Source organism: Calidris pugnax, unplaced genomic scaffold (assembly GCF_001431845.1).
Source record: "Calidris pugnax isolate Ruff unplaced genomic scaffold, ASM143184v1 scaffold38, whole genome shotgun sequence".
NCBI lineage: Eukaryota > Metazoa > Chordata > Aves > Charadriiformes > Scolopacidae > Calidris > Calidris pugnax.
In genome coordinates, this window is record NW_015090995.1 from 20,739,184 (window position 1) to 20,755,884 (window position 16,701).

The 16,701-nt window shown below is 38.9% G+C and overlaps 1 protein-coding gene across 1 annotated transcript in view; it reads left to right on the plus strand.

Annotated features, from left to right (window-relative positions):
* The window catches only part of LRCH2 (leucine-rich repeats and calponin homology (CH) domain containing 2), a 60,087-nt gene extending 44,715 nt beyond the window's left edge, over positions 1–15,372 (plus strand). The window contains exons 15-23 of the mRNA XM_014954939.1: positions 997–1,045; positions 2,656–2,772; positions 6,284–6,328; positions 6,772–6,822; positions 7,839–7,896; positions 9,991–10,103; positions 11,811–11,948; positions 12,225–12,302; positions 13,637–15,372. Of these exons, the coding sequence (XP_014810425.1) occupies positions 997–1,045; positions 2,656–2,772; positions 6,284–6,328; positions 6,772–6,822; positions 7,839–7,896; positions 9,991–10,103; positions 11,811–11,948; positions 12,225–12,302; positions 13,637–13,756 (769 nt within the window). The 3' untranslated portion in view covers positions 13,757–15,372. The remainder of the gene's footprint in view (positions 1–996; positions 1,046–2,655; positions 2,773–6,283; positions 6,329–6,771; positions 6,823–7,838; positions 7,897–9,990; positions 10,104–11,810; positions 11,949–12,224; positions 12,303–13,636) is intronic.
* The last annotated feature ends 1,329 nt before the right edge of the window (positions 15,373–16,701 follow it).

Sequence of the window (16,701 nt, forward strand, 5' to 3'; positions counted from 1 at the left end):
CCACCCCCCCTGAATTTTGAGGTGCACCCAGGAGGTAAGGTGGGTGTTGCAGGCTCTTCGTTGGTTTATTGCACTGATACATAAGGAACCCAAATCATAAGCTGCTTAAGGAACATACGAAGAGAGTAGAAAGACTCATATCCCCAAAGAAGTGACACTTGTAGAATGTCCTAGTTAATAGATACGTATTTGCCAGCAGCAAAGCCCAATTATTTATTGGAGCAGTTCTGCAGTTCTCAGCTGGGTGACTTATCAAGCTACTGGGCATGATTCAGACCAATTTCCTGTGCCTTGCAGCTTTAAAGGGCAGCATTACTGGTTAGAGGCAAACAGAAAGAAGTAGGAAGGGAAAGGAATAGAAAGTAGCAGACGGGAAGTGCCTGGTGGCACTAATTCCTAAAGGAAACCTTTGGGATTTATCAGATTGCTCGTGGTGGTGTGTCCTTGTGTCCCATCCCCAGCCGTGTCAGGCTGTGGGTCCTGCACAGCTCCCCAGCCAGTGTGTCCAGTGCCGGTGGGGTGATTGCTGGGAGGGTGATAGAGGGGAATTTCACAGAGAGAAATCTGAAAATGGCCTTTCCTGCCCTGTCACTAGGAGCTCCCACCTTGCTGCGCAGAGCCTGCAGTGAAATGAAGCATGGGAATCTTCCAGAAGTTTAAGAATAGACTGTTAGCTTTGAACAAAATGTGTCACTGGTTGCTTTGGGAAACAACAATTAGTAATCTCTGAAGATCAACATGCTTAAAAAAGGCTTGATCCGAATGAAGTGCTGTAGGGTGGAATATCTGTTGTCAGCGTGTGGAAGGGAGAGTGAAATCTGATTTGAGGTTTTAGTCAAATGCTCATACATTTTAGCCACATTGTGACATCCTTAAACAGGTAGCCAAAAAATACAGTAGTGCTGCAGAGAAGCTGCTTCTTAATACTGTCACTTCTTTGATGTTTTAAAGTACAAAAAAGCAGTAAATGTCATAATGCCTTATCTTAATTTTTAGTGTCTCAACAGATGAAGTGAGTTCCCCGGTGTCCCCGTACAGCTGGCAGGTAAATATTCAGTGTCAATGTGGTGTCTTCGTATTTGGGTGGTTTTTTTTCATTTTATTTTGGTTTTTGGTTATTTCTGGCAGAAAACTTTGACACATTCCTATTATTGCTTACACACATAGTTATTGTATGTACGTAGTTGTGGAAAATATAAAACATTTGAAGAACTTATACTTCAAGATAGTTTCTCTTGTATGTAACAGAGGCCTTTTAAGAGCACTTAGTACTGGTTTTAAGATCTTGAAACTAATGAGACATAAGTTTTACTTACTTGGTTTTAGTATTTTTTTACATATAAATTTTATTGCCTCACCATAATATTTTTTTAATTTCTAAATGCTTTGAACTTTTTATGCCTTCCATGGCATGCACTGAGAAGCTTGCATGATATGATAAAATTGCAGTGAAACTGTAGAGAATACTTCTTTATTATTTTAGATTTTAATCCATAAGGTATTTGGAATTGTTTTAAATGTCCTGATAATCTAATACGAAGAAATAGTTGGAAATGTAGTTTTAGCCTTATTATGAAATGACATATAAATTTTATTGCCTCACCATAATATTTTTTTAATTTCTAAATGCTTTGATCTTTTTATGCCTTCCATGGCATGCACTGAGAAGCTTGCATGATATGATAAAATTGCAGTGAAACTGTAGAGAATACTTCTTTATTATTTTAGATTTTAATCCATAAGGTATTTGGAATTGTTTTAAATGTCCTGATAATCTAATACGAAGAAATAGTTGGAAATGTAGTTTTAGCCTTATTATGAAATGGTCCCTTCAGATTGACTGCTTTCAGTTTTCATAAAATAGACATCTTCACACATATTCATTGTTTTTTTCCAAGAACAAGTATACTTTAGCTGTCGTCTCAGAATACATTGCATAATACAGCACTTTGAAAGAGAAATTTCTTTTCCAGCTGGTTGATGTGTGTAATATTTTAGATGGGAACAGCAGACAAATCCTTAAATTGTCGTCTTGTAGTTGCGCTTTCCTGTGCTGTGAGTGTTCAGATATTAGATATGCTGTGAAAAATCATGCATACCTGTGAAAATTAGGCTCAGAGTAGAAAAGGGTGTTATTTTTCTTAAGAATTATTTCATAGATTTATTATTTTAGATTTTAATCAATAAGGTATTTGGAATTGTTTTAAACGGCCTGATAATCTAATATGAAGAAATAGTCGGAAATGTAGTTTTAGCCTTATTATGAAATGGTCCCTTCAGATTGACTGCTTTCAGTTTTCATAAAATAGACATCTTCATACATATTCATTGTTTTTTTCCAAGAACAAGTATACTTTAGCTGTCGTCTCAGAATACATTGCATAATACAGCACTTTGAAAGAGAAATTTCTTTTCCAGCTGGTTGATGTGTGTAATATTTTAGATGGGAACAGCAGACAAATCCTTAAATTGTCTTTTTGTAGTTGCGCTTTCCTGTGCTGTGAGTGTTCAGATATTAGATATGCTGTGAAAAACTAGGCTCAGAGTAGAAAAGGGTGTTATTTTTCTTAAGAATTATTTCATAGATTCTTTTTCTTCTATGAAATATGTTTTAGGACTTAACTTTTAACCTAAAAATATTTCTGAATCCTGTAGCCCCTGGAAAACCAGAAGGATCCTATGGATGAGCAGCGTTGGCCAGAAACACAGCCAGTGATTTGGCAGAATGAAGAAAGGAGGAGAAGTAAACAAATTAGAAAAGAGTATTTCAAGGTAACTGGGGGGAGAGTGTTCCGTGACGCTTTTTTTTTTTTTTTAGAATGAGAGTAGAAGAAACTATAAATAAATGTAAGAAAACCTCAAAGGTTGTCATACTTCTGATTTTGCAACCTGTAAAATTTTTGTAACCTGTGATTCTTTATTTGGCTCTTTTGAGTTAATTAATATACGTTTGTGTATTTAAGATAATGCGAGAGTGCAGGAAAATCAGGAAAAATCGACCAAATACTTAGTTTATCCTTTAAATAAAAGACAATAATTTACACTTCTGGCTTTAATAGTAACTAGTGCAGTTATTGGTCCTTCCCCATCCATTTGGAGGGATGATGATTTTTTTTTTTTTTTTGGTAGGAAAATATTACATTACCTTTTTGTGCAGCTTGGCTATAAGAATGATTTCTGCATTTTGGTTCTCAGTGCATTAATTTGCATTTTGGAGAGGAAATTTTCTGTGTATTACTTGCTGTAGTGTGTCCCATTGGTCACCAGATGTCAGTGTCTGCTTAGGGCAAACCTCTAGAAAGTTACAGCAGTTTGGGGATTGGTAGAGAAATAGAAGAATTCTGACCGGTGCTAGGTTGAGTTAAAATTAAATTTGTCACATATGAAATCAGTTTCTTGGGTGTTTTGCCATCAAACATGTTTATGAAATGCTAGGGAACTTCAAAGAAATTAAATTATAGTAAAGACAGACCATGCCATGCACCTCAGATACATTCTTGTGATTATAGAAGCTATTAATTTTTTTTTTCTAAAGAGCAGGTGGAGTTATGTCCTAACTGGAATTCTACTTTCCAGGGCTTTCATCCCCAAATTAATTTTGCCCTGCACAAAATTCAGTCGTGTGACTCATTAAGCAGCTGTGCTATTGATGCACTATCCTCATAACTTTAAAGGATGTCTTTAAATGCTAATATCAATCACAGTTTTGAGCCCTGTGATGGAAGCAAGTACCTGAACCCACATGAGGTATAGCTATAGATGTGTCTCAGAAGTAAATTAAGCAGGCTGTATCAGGAACAAAAAATACTGTATCACTCGGTTTCATTTGCAAAAACAAGGCAGTAAGCAAGTGAAACAGAGTCTGTCTTCCATGGCAAACTAGGAAAAAGAAAATAACTGCTGTTCTGAGAAACTAGTGAAAATACCATTCATACAGTGTTCATGTTTTCTTGGCAAAAAAGCTCATTGAATAATCATATCTGTACTGCCAAACGTTAATATCTTAAGAATACATGGCAAATTACTGCAGGGGATGTCATTAGAACAGGGAAAGTGTGCTTGTTTCAGCATGCAGAAGTATTTATAGAGCATCTCTATTTTACATATTATATATTTTTATTGTGTAACTGTACTGGGCAGCAGAAGGGTAGGAAAATGCCTGCGAGAATTGGAACTCCTTTTCTTGTGGCATTGCACTGAGGTCTCTCTGGGGGCTGAAATCTTTGTTGCATTAAATATGTGAAAAGAATCTTAACGTTGAAGACAATTTTATCAGGCAAAATGCTTGTTGTTTTTTTTTTTTTTCCTGGAATAGTTTGCAGTTATTTTGGATCTTGAATACATCCAAGCTGAAATTCTTGTTAGCATATCCACAATGGAAAAAATTTACTACTTATTAGCTTTGGTATGGTTAGTTATGGTGGAAATATGTGAACACTGAACTGGCCAAAGGCCTGTAGAAACAGAAGTTGGCAGCAGAGGTCTGCAGGGCATAGAAAATTGGGCTTTGCCTTATCAGCTGCCAGAGTAATGTATTCCCTGGTACTGCAAACATAAAGGAAATAAACCAAAAAAGCGAAATATCCACTCATTGACATGTGTAATAGGTCTCTATCAGATCTTAGAACTACTTGTGCTCCTTCCATAGTTTAAAAAAATATAAATAAAACCAACCAAAACAAAACCCCAACCAAAACAGAACAGAATCCACCCCCCTCAAAACAAAAAACCAAAACCAACAAAAAAACCAACAAACCCCAAACAACAAAAGGACCCCACAAACCAAAAGCTGACGGTTTTTTCAGCTGTGTATCAAGGCTGGGGTTGTCCTAGGTCTTGCTTCTCAAGAGACACTGTTCACCATTGTTGCCAGCATCTTCCAGCATATCTTCAAGAGCTGTTGACAGTTCCCCTCTCAAAAGCTGTTCAGTTTTACAGTCCAGCAGTGCTCAGTTAGAACAACCATCTTCTGTGCATAGCTAAGAAACACAACTTTCTGTATCAGTATCTCTATCTAAGTTTGTGTCTTTATTAATTTTAAAGAGCACAGTTGCAAGTCAGGTTTTTGTTCAAGAAATTGTTCAAAATAAAACCTATATGTATCCCTGAAAGTCAGATCTTTGAAGGAGAGCCATCCTTCCAGTCCCAAAGTCAGTCTCTTGATTTAGCCTGTGTTATATCAAAGGTGGGTTGGCCACACACCCCCACCCCATGCTTATGGAATTTTGTAGTGATGGATCATTCTAGCTGCATGGTTTTGCCATTTCTTGTATACTTGCTCTGCAGGCAATGAAATGCACTTTCTTAAACACCTCTTTTCTAAAGTTCTTCCTTCAATCGCTCGCTTTCCTACACTGCCAGGACAGTCGGGAGGTGGGAAAGGGATGAAAGCAGCACAAAACAAATCAGACACAACTGTGGAAAAAGGGCATTTTTTTAAATGATGATGAAAGATGAAAGGATGTGATCAGGCTTTGAAGCTGTAAAGGAAACATTGATTCATTTATTTAGTTCTTTATAATGTGAAGTCAACCTCTCAAAGTCTAAGCAGTCTCATCCATAAAACAAAACACATTGGAGCAGTAACTTTCATAGAATTCATAGAATCATAGAATTTCCCAGGCCAGAAGGGACCTCCAAGGGTCATCTAGTCCGACCTCCCTGCAGTCAGCAGGGACACCCCCAACTAGACCAGGTTGCCCTTTCGTGGGGTTGCATAATTTTTTCTAACAAATAATGCTTCAGAGTGGCAGGTGTTGGAGGTATTTTCACTTGGATCAACTTTCATATCATGGAATCACAGAATGGTTAGAGTTGGAAGGGACCTTCAAGACCATCCAGTGCCACCCCCTGCCCTGGGCAGGGACACCTCCCACCAGACCAGGTTGCTCCAAGCCCCATCCAGCCTGGCCTTGAACCCCTCCAGGGATGGGGCAGCCACAGCTTCTCTGGGCAACCTGGGCCAGACTCTCACCACCCTCACAGCAAAGAATTTCTCCCCGAGATCTCATCTCAATCTCAACATGCAGTCAGATTTCACATAAAAATACGTAGTTTTAAAATGCTTTTAGCCTCTCATTAACATAAAGAAGATCTTGATTAGCCTAGATACTAGATGTTCATTTTCTGTTTTATTTCTTTTTTTGCTCCTTTGATTCTGTAACATGTTTTTTTTTCTCAGCAGCTTCATCACTAATAAGTAACATCTGAGTGATATCAAGCCATTTAGTTCCAATGAAAACCATACTTCTGTGTTAAAGTATTAATTGTGTGTGTTTTGCAGTACAAGTCTTCCAGAAAGAGTTCAAGTGGAAATGAAAATGATGAGGTAAGAATAGTAATTGTGTAAAGTATTGAAGAAAATGTTTTACTTATTTGTGTTTTATGAACACTTGTGAGCCCCAGAACAGGAGAACATTAGCTAGAGTCCACACAAACAAACTCTGCGTTCCAAAGCCATATGCAAATAAGTATTTTACTCCCTTTTTTCAAGTAAGTCATCAAGATTGTGTAGTGGGGAAAAGTAGGACATTTATTTGCTTTGGTAATAGTTAAGTTAATTGGCCTGTCGAGCAGAGGGAATGTGACAGTAATGGCCAACACAAACAGGGAATGGTTTTCTCTTAAGTGTTTTTAAATTTAGTTGCTGCTGGTTTGTCACATACCTGCCAAATGTTGCATGTCTTGTGTATTATGTATTTCATAATTTCATGTTTCTTGTTAAATCATAATTTTCATTTTTATAATCTCATCTTTTTGATTTCTTTTTAGCAAGACAGTGATAATACTAATGTGTCCCCACAGTCTCCTGTGTCGTCTGAGGTACAAGTTTGTGGTTTTGTTTTTCATTCAACAAACATTTCTCTGTGTGTGTTACTTGTCACCTGGTTTCCCATGCAGATATAAAGCTGTTAGTTTCCTTTGAAACTGCAATTAGAACTATTTCCTCCTCATAAAAATTCAAAAATAGGAAGAAACTAGAGCCAGGTGCTACAACTTGTTTTACCTTTGCAGCTCTCTGATCTCTTCTCGGTTTCTCCTTTTGACTGGTGTGTAGAAAGCTGCATGGCTTTGTCTCTGCTGTCTCTCCTAATGAAAATAGCTAATAAAAATAAAATATGCAGTAGTTTGTAGGTGTCCTATGCACTAGCCATCCAGAGAATTTTAAGTAAAACTTGTGGTTTAGCATTTTCTATACCACAGGGAGCCCAAATGTTCTTGGCAGGTTCCATCCCTTCCACCCTGGCTGTGGCTGTTGTGGTGCAGCTCAGCTCCACAGCTCCCTCCCTGTCCCTGGGGTCCCCCCCGGGCCACCCCACCCCACTGAGCTCCCAGCAGAGCACACCATGGACTGGGGACACTGCAAGGGACTGTGGGAGCAGTGAGAACATCTCCAAATGCAGTGGAACAAATTGAAATAAGGATCTCTTCTGTTCATAGCTAATTACTGAGTGCAGCTCTTTTTAAATGGTGGAATGAGAAAAACCTCATCTTCATAACTGAAAGCAAATATTTCTTAAGAAATATTTTGATGATAAGGATTGGGGGGATATTTGCATTTGCTTACAGCTGGCTTAGGAATGGTTTCCAGTAGTTTGAAATGGTTTGAAATAGATTTTTAGTTAACCTGGTACTGCTTTTCTTTCCCTGTAAGATTAATTTTATCTGCATGTAGTGAGGTTACTTTCATTCCATTTATTTTATACCCTGCCCTTCGAAAGAGTTTGTTACCGTGAAGCAGGAGGACTCACTTCTCTTAGTTTAAACACTATCTTGGTGGCAAGAGAAGTTAGTTCTTTTAATGAATGGAAGAAAATTGGCTTTCTCTCTTTTAACAGGATTACGAAAGGACAGACAGTAACACTCATGGTCCGTTTGGTCTCAAACCAAGGTCAGGTAAGCTGCTGTTCTCCACCATAGCATGATAGATCCAGTGTCTATTTCCCAGGCTGGAACAAGTGGTAAGGACAGCAGATGGCAGGGATTGGGATGAATATGAAGAGCCACCATGGTACAGCAACCTGCTCGGTGTGCTTATCACAGGCCTGGTGCTGGGAAAGGCAGAGACACCTGCTTTGGCAAAGGAATAATGGAAAGTTCCCCAACCTGGACAGTGATTTTTTTTAAATTAATTTTAATTTTTTTTTTTCCCCACTGACTTATTTTGTGCATGTTTAGTCACTGTCAAAGAACAGGGAGCCATCGTGCAATCGTTCTTGAGACCTGCTGGCTGAGGCAGGAGGGCTTCAGGAGGAGTAGGGTTTTGTAATTTGTCCTCCCAGAGGATGCTGCCAGGCTTTGCCAGGAGGTTTATGGCTTAGTGCTGCTTTGCACCTTGGCTCTTCCAGCTCTGCCATCCCTCATCAGGAGGTTGTATTGTCTAAAGCAGACTTCCAGTCCTCTGAAATCTGGGTAGAAATAATACAACTTATTTTCTTTGCAGTTACAGTATTCTTTTTTTTATACAGTACTCTTTTGTGTGCAAGTGTCTATGAATGCTGGATGTCAACAGTCTAAAACATAGTTTGGAAAAGCCACTGTGCAACCTTTTTCCAGTTAATACCACTAGTCTCTGTCTTTAAGGGAACAGTCTTTGTGCAGATTTAGTATGAAAGAATGATCCCATCTCTTCAGTTCAATTTCACTCAGTGTTTCTGCTTTGCACCTTGGCTCTTCCAGCTCTGCCATCCCTCATCAGGAGGTTGTATTGTCTAAAGCAGACTTCCAGTCCTCTGAAATCTGGGTAGAAATAATACAACTTATTTTCTTTGCAGTTACAGTATTCTTTTTTTTATACAGTACTCTTTTGTGTGCAAGTGTCTATGAATGCTGGATGTCAACAGTCTAAAACATAGTTTGGAAAAGCCACTGTGCAACCTTTTTTCCAGTTAATACCACTCATCTCTGTCTTTAAGGGAACAGACTTTGTGCAGATTTAGTATGAAAGAATGTTCTCATCTCTTCAGTTCAATTTCACTCAGTGTTTGTGGTAGCAAAGCCTGCGAGCCCTGGGCGGTGGGGTGCCTCTGGTTGAGGCCACACGAGTGGCTCCCTCAGGGCCCTTCAGGCACTTGGGATTTGGGAGCACTTGGTGTGGAAGTGATTTTTGGGTTTTTTGGCGATAGTTGGGTCAGTGGCATGACCTGGGACATGCTTGGGCTCGTTTGGAGGCTTCGGAGTTACCTGTGCCCCTGGTTGCAGGAAGGCACAGGCTGGATGGGAGTGAGCTGGCATGGCAGGGCTCTGCAGCCCAGCTTCTCTCCGGGCCACAGGGGCTTCCTTGGAGTCTCTGCAAGTGTTAATTTTTTTTTTTTTTTCAAAAGACTGGGATGAAATATTTAAGGATACAGTGATGCTGCTACAGAGAGTTTTTATTTGCCAGTGTTCTATAAAATAGAATTGTCATGGGATGGCTTTCTGACCATGAAGAATAGTAAAGTGAATGTAATTATTTAACAGACCTCCTTTTTAAAGAACAACTCTGAAGAACAACTCTGAACTTTTAAATGTGAAACTTCATATTTTTTCAATTTGTTCTTTGATAAAGCAATCATGGTGTCTGTGCATATGCACACTGCACATGTATGTGTGTCTATATATATATTTCAAGTCTATCATTGTAAGCTTTATCAGGGAGTCCTGTCCCTTTTTTAGGTCTCCATAAAGATGTTATACAGAATTAAAAGTAAAATACAATTAAAAAACTTGCAAAGCTAGATTGCAAGATATGCTTGGAAAAGTGCAAATGGATATTTGAATGCTGAAGTCAGTTCTCTCTCCATATTTTCTAGTTACCCATTTGCACTTCAGTAAGATGATCTGTGTATGTTTGGAAGATAAGTTTCATAGCATCTTTTACATCCAGATACTTAAATATATATATAAAAGCTCTGCAGCTGTTTTCACGTTTTTATCCTTGGTTATAGGTTTTTAGTGAGGGCATTTTTTTGAATCTGAATTGTGAAAACTGACTTCACTAATGTTTAACAGCTTTCAGCCGTGCGTCTCGCCAGGACTATGGTGCAGTGGATCCTGGATTTACAATGAGGAGGAAAATGGAGCATTTAAGAGAAGAAAGGGAACAAATAAGACAGCTTCGCAATGTAGGTACCATTACTTACTGTATGGGCTCAGTGCGTTTCGTTTGCTCTGTACCACAATTTAAACCTTTATTTTAAAGGCCTGCACATCACTGCAGTTTTACAAGGGCATCTCTGAGTGTTATTTCCTCTAAGGAATTAAATGGTTAAGCTGAAAAATAAAATTAAAAAAATGAACATTTTTTTTAAGAATTCTGAGGTTTTAGTTTTTCCCAGGGAGACAATAAGTCTGCCTGTTTGCTGTTTGACCTGAGGTTTGAAGACAGATTCCCGTAGCCTCCTGAATGGCCAAATGCTTTTTTGGGGTAGAAAGTTGCTACAAGTTGTACAATACTGAATGGGATCTGAATTCCAGACTTCTAGTATGTTGTTTTCTGCATAGTTCTGATCTTGAGATATTTCACAGCTGTAGTTAACTGCAAACGGTAGCAGCTCTGCTTTCAGGGCAGCACTGATTTGGGGGTGACGTCTCTGAAGGCTGTTTCTTCCTGGGTCATTCCTGAGCAGCCAGGGCTGATTCCTGGGCTGGAAATAAAACATTCCCCACTCCCCATCTCTCTTCTGCAGCACAAGTGTGGGCTCTTTGTGGCCACCCCTTTCTCTCCTGTTGAATTGTCACCTGCAAGAGCGACAGACCAGTGCCCAAAGTGGTTGTGTTCCCCTTTTTTTTCCCCCTCATTCCAGTAAAACTGTGTATGATTTCAAGCCACAAATCCTGCACAGTAACAGCTCGTGAGGTGTTCAGCCTAATGCTCCTGTCCTTAGCGTTTCATGTTCTGAGCAGTGAGTTCATGGTCTGGCTTTGTGAGCTGTGTGTCACAGTTCTTGTAGGCTGGATGTCTTTCTCAATGTATGTAGCTGTGGTGTTTAAAAAAAAAAAATAAAACAACAACAACAAACCCTAACCAGAGAGAGAATGTAACATTAATTATAAAGAGAGAAAGGATATTTGTGCTCAGTACAGTATGATTGACTCCAGTTACTTCACTTTAGTATTAAATTGCAGAATCACAGAATCTTCATGGTTGGCGTACAGTATGATTGACTCCATTTACTTCACTTTAGTATTAAATCACAGAATCACAGAATCTTCATGGTTGGAAAAGACCTCTGAGATCAGAGTCCAACCATACACATGCAAAAGACCCCCACAATCTCGGCCACTAGAGCATGTAAACATCCTTTTAAACTGGGTCTGGAGAATAAGTCTTATGAGGAGAGGCTGAGGGAGCTGGGGTTATTCAGCCTGGAGAAGAGGAGGCTGAGGGGAGACCTTATTGCTCTCTCCAACTCCCTGAAAGGAGGGTGTAGAGAGATGGGGGTCGGTCTCTTTTCTCAAGTCACAGGCGACAGGACAAGAGGAAATGGCCTCAAGTTGCACCAGGGGAGGTTCAGGCTGGATATTAGGAACAATTTTTTCACTGAAAGGGGTCTCAGCCATTGGAATGGGCTGCCCAGGGAGGTGGTTGAGGCCCCATCCCTGGAGGTGTTCAAAAGACGGGTTGATGTAGTGCTGGGAGGTCTGGTTTAGTGATGATGCTCCTTGTTTGTTGTGTGGGTGTCTATTTTTGTCAGTTAGGTTGACGGTTGGACAAGATGATCTTTAAGGTCCCTTCCAACCTAGAAGATTCTGTGAATGCTTTAAAATACGCTGGATTTGAAATTAAAAATTACCTAATGTTGAAAGGAACTTCTTAAACTTTGTAACAGAATCTTGAATCAAGGTTAAAAGTCATTTTGCCGGACGACATCGGAGCGGCGTTGATGGATGGGGTCGTCCTTTGCCATTTAGCCAACCACATCAGGCCCCGCTCTGTTGCCAGCATTCACGTACCATCGCCAGCAGTGGTAAGTCATTTATCTCACTTCTCTTGCATCTTACATGAAAAACAAGCATTTGAAATCCAATCCTAAACCATCTTGAATCATGTTTACCACATCAATTGGCTGCGTTCCTCACTTTTTTTTTTTCCGCAAGAAACGTGAAACAATGCTCAGAAGTGTAGTTTGAGAGCTGTTTTCATAGAATTTGCTTTGTGTTTTAGCAACTCTTGGTGAATTTGCATGAGAAATATGCAGTCCTTCAGGAATGGATGACCAAGGTCTAACATCCTGTCTTTACAGCCTAAACTCAGTATGGCAAAGTGCCGAAGAAATGTTGAAAACTTCCTCGACGCTTGTAAAAAGTTGGGTGTTCCACAGGTATACTAATGGCTTTATTCACTTATTATTAATAACCACACAAAGTCAGCAAATACTGAAGTTAAGTTTTTGGGGGGCTTAATTCAGGGGGCAATAGTGATTATAACACTGACTGGGGAGCTTGCAGATCTGAGAAGTTCCATTTCTGGCCGGTGGCATGAACTTGAGGAAGGTACTTTATGGGTTTCTAGTCTTGTTCCTTACAGTAAAAATAATACTGACTTTAATAAATTAAGCAAAAAAACTGATATGAGAGAATGGTGTTACAATATTTGAAAGTCTTGAGTTTAGCAACTCACTTAGGCAGACATTGAAATTCAAACCTAGGAAAAATCCTGCAATTACAGAAATATGTAGCCTAACTGATCAGCGCTCTCCTTCCAGCGTGGCTGTTGTTGCAGCCCATTTTTCATACTTCTATTGCCTTCTTTCCTGGAATGAGGGGGAAAAAGGACCTAAAGAGCAAATAATTGCCTGCATATTATGAGAGACAAAAAAACTCCCTCGACCCTTTTTAGTGGAACAAGAAAATGAGTTCATGGATTTAGAAGCCTGGGTTACTGCTTTGTCCTTGGTTTCTATCTGCCATGGAGCCATGGGCCCGTCAGAATCAGAGATGCCAGGATTTTCCTCCTGCCATACTATTGTCCCTAGTTTCTGTCTGCCATGGAGCCATGGGCCCATCAGAAGTTAGAGATGCCAGGATTTTCCTCCTGCCATACTGGTGACACCAGTGAGGAGCTGGGGAAACAGCCTGGTTGTGCTGGTTTCTGAAGAGGAAAGGTGCCTTTCTTGGGAAGGGCTCATTACTGAGGACCAGGTCTATCAGTGCTTCCCAGTTTTCCCATGGGGAAAATGGGTAATAAACCTACAAAAGATGGGAAAGGGGGAGTTGGCCGCTGAGTGTGTTTATATGCACTGCTGATGAAATGAAACAATATCTTTGGCTTTATGAAATTAGCAGTCTTTTGTGTATCTTCTGATGTTGTCATAGTTTTAACACTTTAACAGATCTTAGATCTAATTAGTTTGTGACCATCCTCTTCCTGTAGAGAGCCACATGCAAAATTAAAGGCCAAAGGCATCTCCTCTCTGAGGAGAGTCATAGTCATAGTCTTAACGCTTAGTTATAGTTTTAACGCTTTAACAGATCTCAGATCTAATTAGTTTGTGACCATCCTCTTCCTGTAGAGAGCCACATGCAAAATTAAAGGCCAAAGACATCTCCTGAGTGTCTCTAGTGATGTATGTGTGACTTCAGAGAGAACGTGTTTGTTACCACCTTGGGGGAGCAAACGAACAAAGCTTGATAGACCCTCCGCTGTCTTTTGCAGGAGAGACTTTGCTTGCCTCACCACATCCTGGAGGAGAGGGGTCTGGTGAAGGTTGGCCTCACAGTTCAAGCTCTGCTTGAGTTGCCGACGTTGAAAGTATCTCAGCTTTCTTCCATGTGAGGTGACTTCTCAGAAGCCAGAGAAGGTGCCGTTCCGTCTGTCCGTCGGGTTGCTCTGAGGAGGTTCACCTTCCTCCACGGGAACAGCCAAGCCATCCCAAACTCGTGTCTGTCCAGGTGCCCTACTTTGGAGAGCCTTACTTTGGAGTCGTACGTGAAAACCTTGGAGTCAGCTGACAGTTAAAAGAACAGTTATTCTTTTCTTCTTTTGTGACTGGATGCACAAGGAGATCGTGGTAGCATCAGGTTCTCTTTCCAGTTCAGTTAAAAGCTGCCGTTTAACAGCTCACAGTGTTACTGGTAAATGCTGGATTTCTTTTCCCACCTTGAAAATGCTGTTTGAATATTTTTTTTTTAGAAGTACAAAGCACGCGCACACACACACACACCCCCCCCCTTTAATTTTTCAAGTCAATCATTTGATTTAAAGGTAAGACAAAAATGTAGCCATGGTATGGTGGTAAAAACACGAGCGACTGATCACTTGTATCCACTTCCACTCTCTCAGATAGTTAAATATTTGCATTCTTTAATTTTTGCACTCCTGATTGTAACTTACACACTTCTAACATTGCCAGTATTTCGTCTGAGTGTATGGTGATTACACACAACAGTATACAATGGGAAAAGGACACATTTTATTGAGTTTTTTCCAGTCTTCTAGGTTGGTGCCAAATATTTTCTTTTCAGTTGTACTGTAGATTGTTTACATGTGAAGTGCCTGTGTAATTGATAACTCTTAATAGTCTTAAACATTTTTGAAATTTCTTTGTTTAAAATAGATAAAATGGAAATTTTTAAATATTTTACTAGTTTTTTGTAAAATCAGTACGTGAAGATTTAAGTAAGACTTCACATTTTTGATGTTGGGTGTTTTAAGTTTGTTGCACAATCTAATTGGTTATTTTGTTGTCTAATAATTAGAAATTACTGTAAATACTTTTTATTTATGATATTTAATTTGATAATACCTAATCACTTTTGGTTTAACGTACTGTGGGACAAAAAAAAAATAGTTGTCTACTTTTCTTTGTTTTGGACAAAGACACACGGTGAGTAAGACGTGAGGACTAGTGATGCACACGGTCATTTAGGACATTTTGATAAAACTGCCAAAATCTCAGGTTTACGCTGTGACTTTCAGGATTTTGTGTAATATTGCTCCTGATCTCACATGACATTTTTACAACAGGTATATCCATAATTTAGTTGAGAAAAAATCAGTGTTTATCTTTTTAGCATTTACGGGATTTATTGTATAATTTCCAGAGGTGTGGCATAGCCCACAGGTCAGTTTGTACAGGTGTCATTGTGCTCAGACGTTAGACTTTTTGGGATAAATGTGAAAAATTTCCACTGTGGTGGTTTTTTGAAACTTCTGAGTTCATGTATTTGTTTGCTTCTGCACAAATTCTCCGTGTTTTGAGAACATTCTGAAACCATACACAGTTGAGTTCTTCTCCAGACAGCTGCCAATCATTTCATAATTTTAGTAATAAATCTGTTTGCATCACTTTGTTCTTCATTAATAGGTAGCTCAATTAAAAAAAAAATAAATTCTGATTGTTACAGATTTCTTAGTTGGAGAGGAGTGAGGGATGTGTTTGCTGAGTGGGAAACACTGATTCTGTTCTTTCCAATTGATCAAAATCCATTTCGAGTGAGGGATGTGTTTGCTGAGTGGGGAACACTGATTCTGTTCTTTCCAATTGATCAAGACCCCATGTAATAGAATTCATAAAAGAATGAGGGAGGGGTATTGTTTGCTCCTTACTTCATTCACCATGGCCCTTAAAATCAATAGCTGATCCTTAAAATCACCTTTTTCTGATGACAAGATTTTTTTTTTTTTAAAAGATACATTATTTTTAAATTCATTGAAACAAGCTGATTCATGTGTAATAGTTAAAACCCACTGTTATTTATATAGCGTTTTCTTAAAATACAGCTGGTCTAAAACTTAATTTGCCAAGTCCTAGATATAAATCTTAGGTTACATAAATACTTGTTTAAGGAAACTGGATTGCTTTGACCTTTGAAATAGATGGTATTTTAAATCGTGCTAATTGTTTTATAAATCATTCCCGTAATGCTCATTTTAACCATGTATTTTTCATTAAAGGCAGTATCTGAAAAGTCATGCTAAGACTAAAACGAAAAAGTACTGTGAGTACATTAAGCAAAATGCTTGTTGTGTGCTATATTTGAAGAACAGCAGCAAAGTTCGTGTCAGTGCGGCAGCCCCGGAGCTGCCAACTGGAAATGGGCACTCTGGGTCATCTGGCCAAAACTGATCTACACGACTATGTCATTGTCATTTTTACATGGGTTTTTTTGACTAAAACGAAAAAGTACTGTGAGTACATTAAGCAAAATGCTTGTTGTGTGCTATATTTGAAGAACAGCAGCAAAGTTCGTGTCAGTGCGGCAGCCCCGGAGCTGCCAACTGGAAATGGGCACTCTGGGTCATCTGGCCAAAACTGATCTACACGACTATGTCATTGTCATTTTTACATGGGTTTTTTTGATCTTAAAGTAACTTTTTTTTCCAATTAAACCTAAATCGAGAACGTTGTATCACAGTGTAAAGATTAAGAATTCCCTTGATGTAGCATGCCAGTTGTTTACCATTTTTTTTAAGCTTAGCTTATTTCCTAAGTAACTTGAAAACTGGATATAAAAATTAATGTATTCATTGCAAACTGTATCTCTGAAGTTGAAAACTGCTAGACCATTTTTTTTAAGCTTAGCTTATTTCTTAAGTAACTTGAAAACTGGATATGAAAAATTAATGTATTCATTTCAAACTGTATCTCTGAAGTTGAAAACTGCTAAAATAGCATATTTTAAAATTTTTATTGAAGTATTCTGGAGTTCTTCCCCACAAACTGGTTAGAAAGAGTCTTTCTTTGCCATTCATTGGAAATTATTATTGCTGCCTTCATG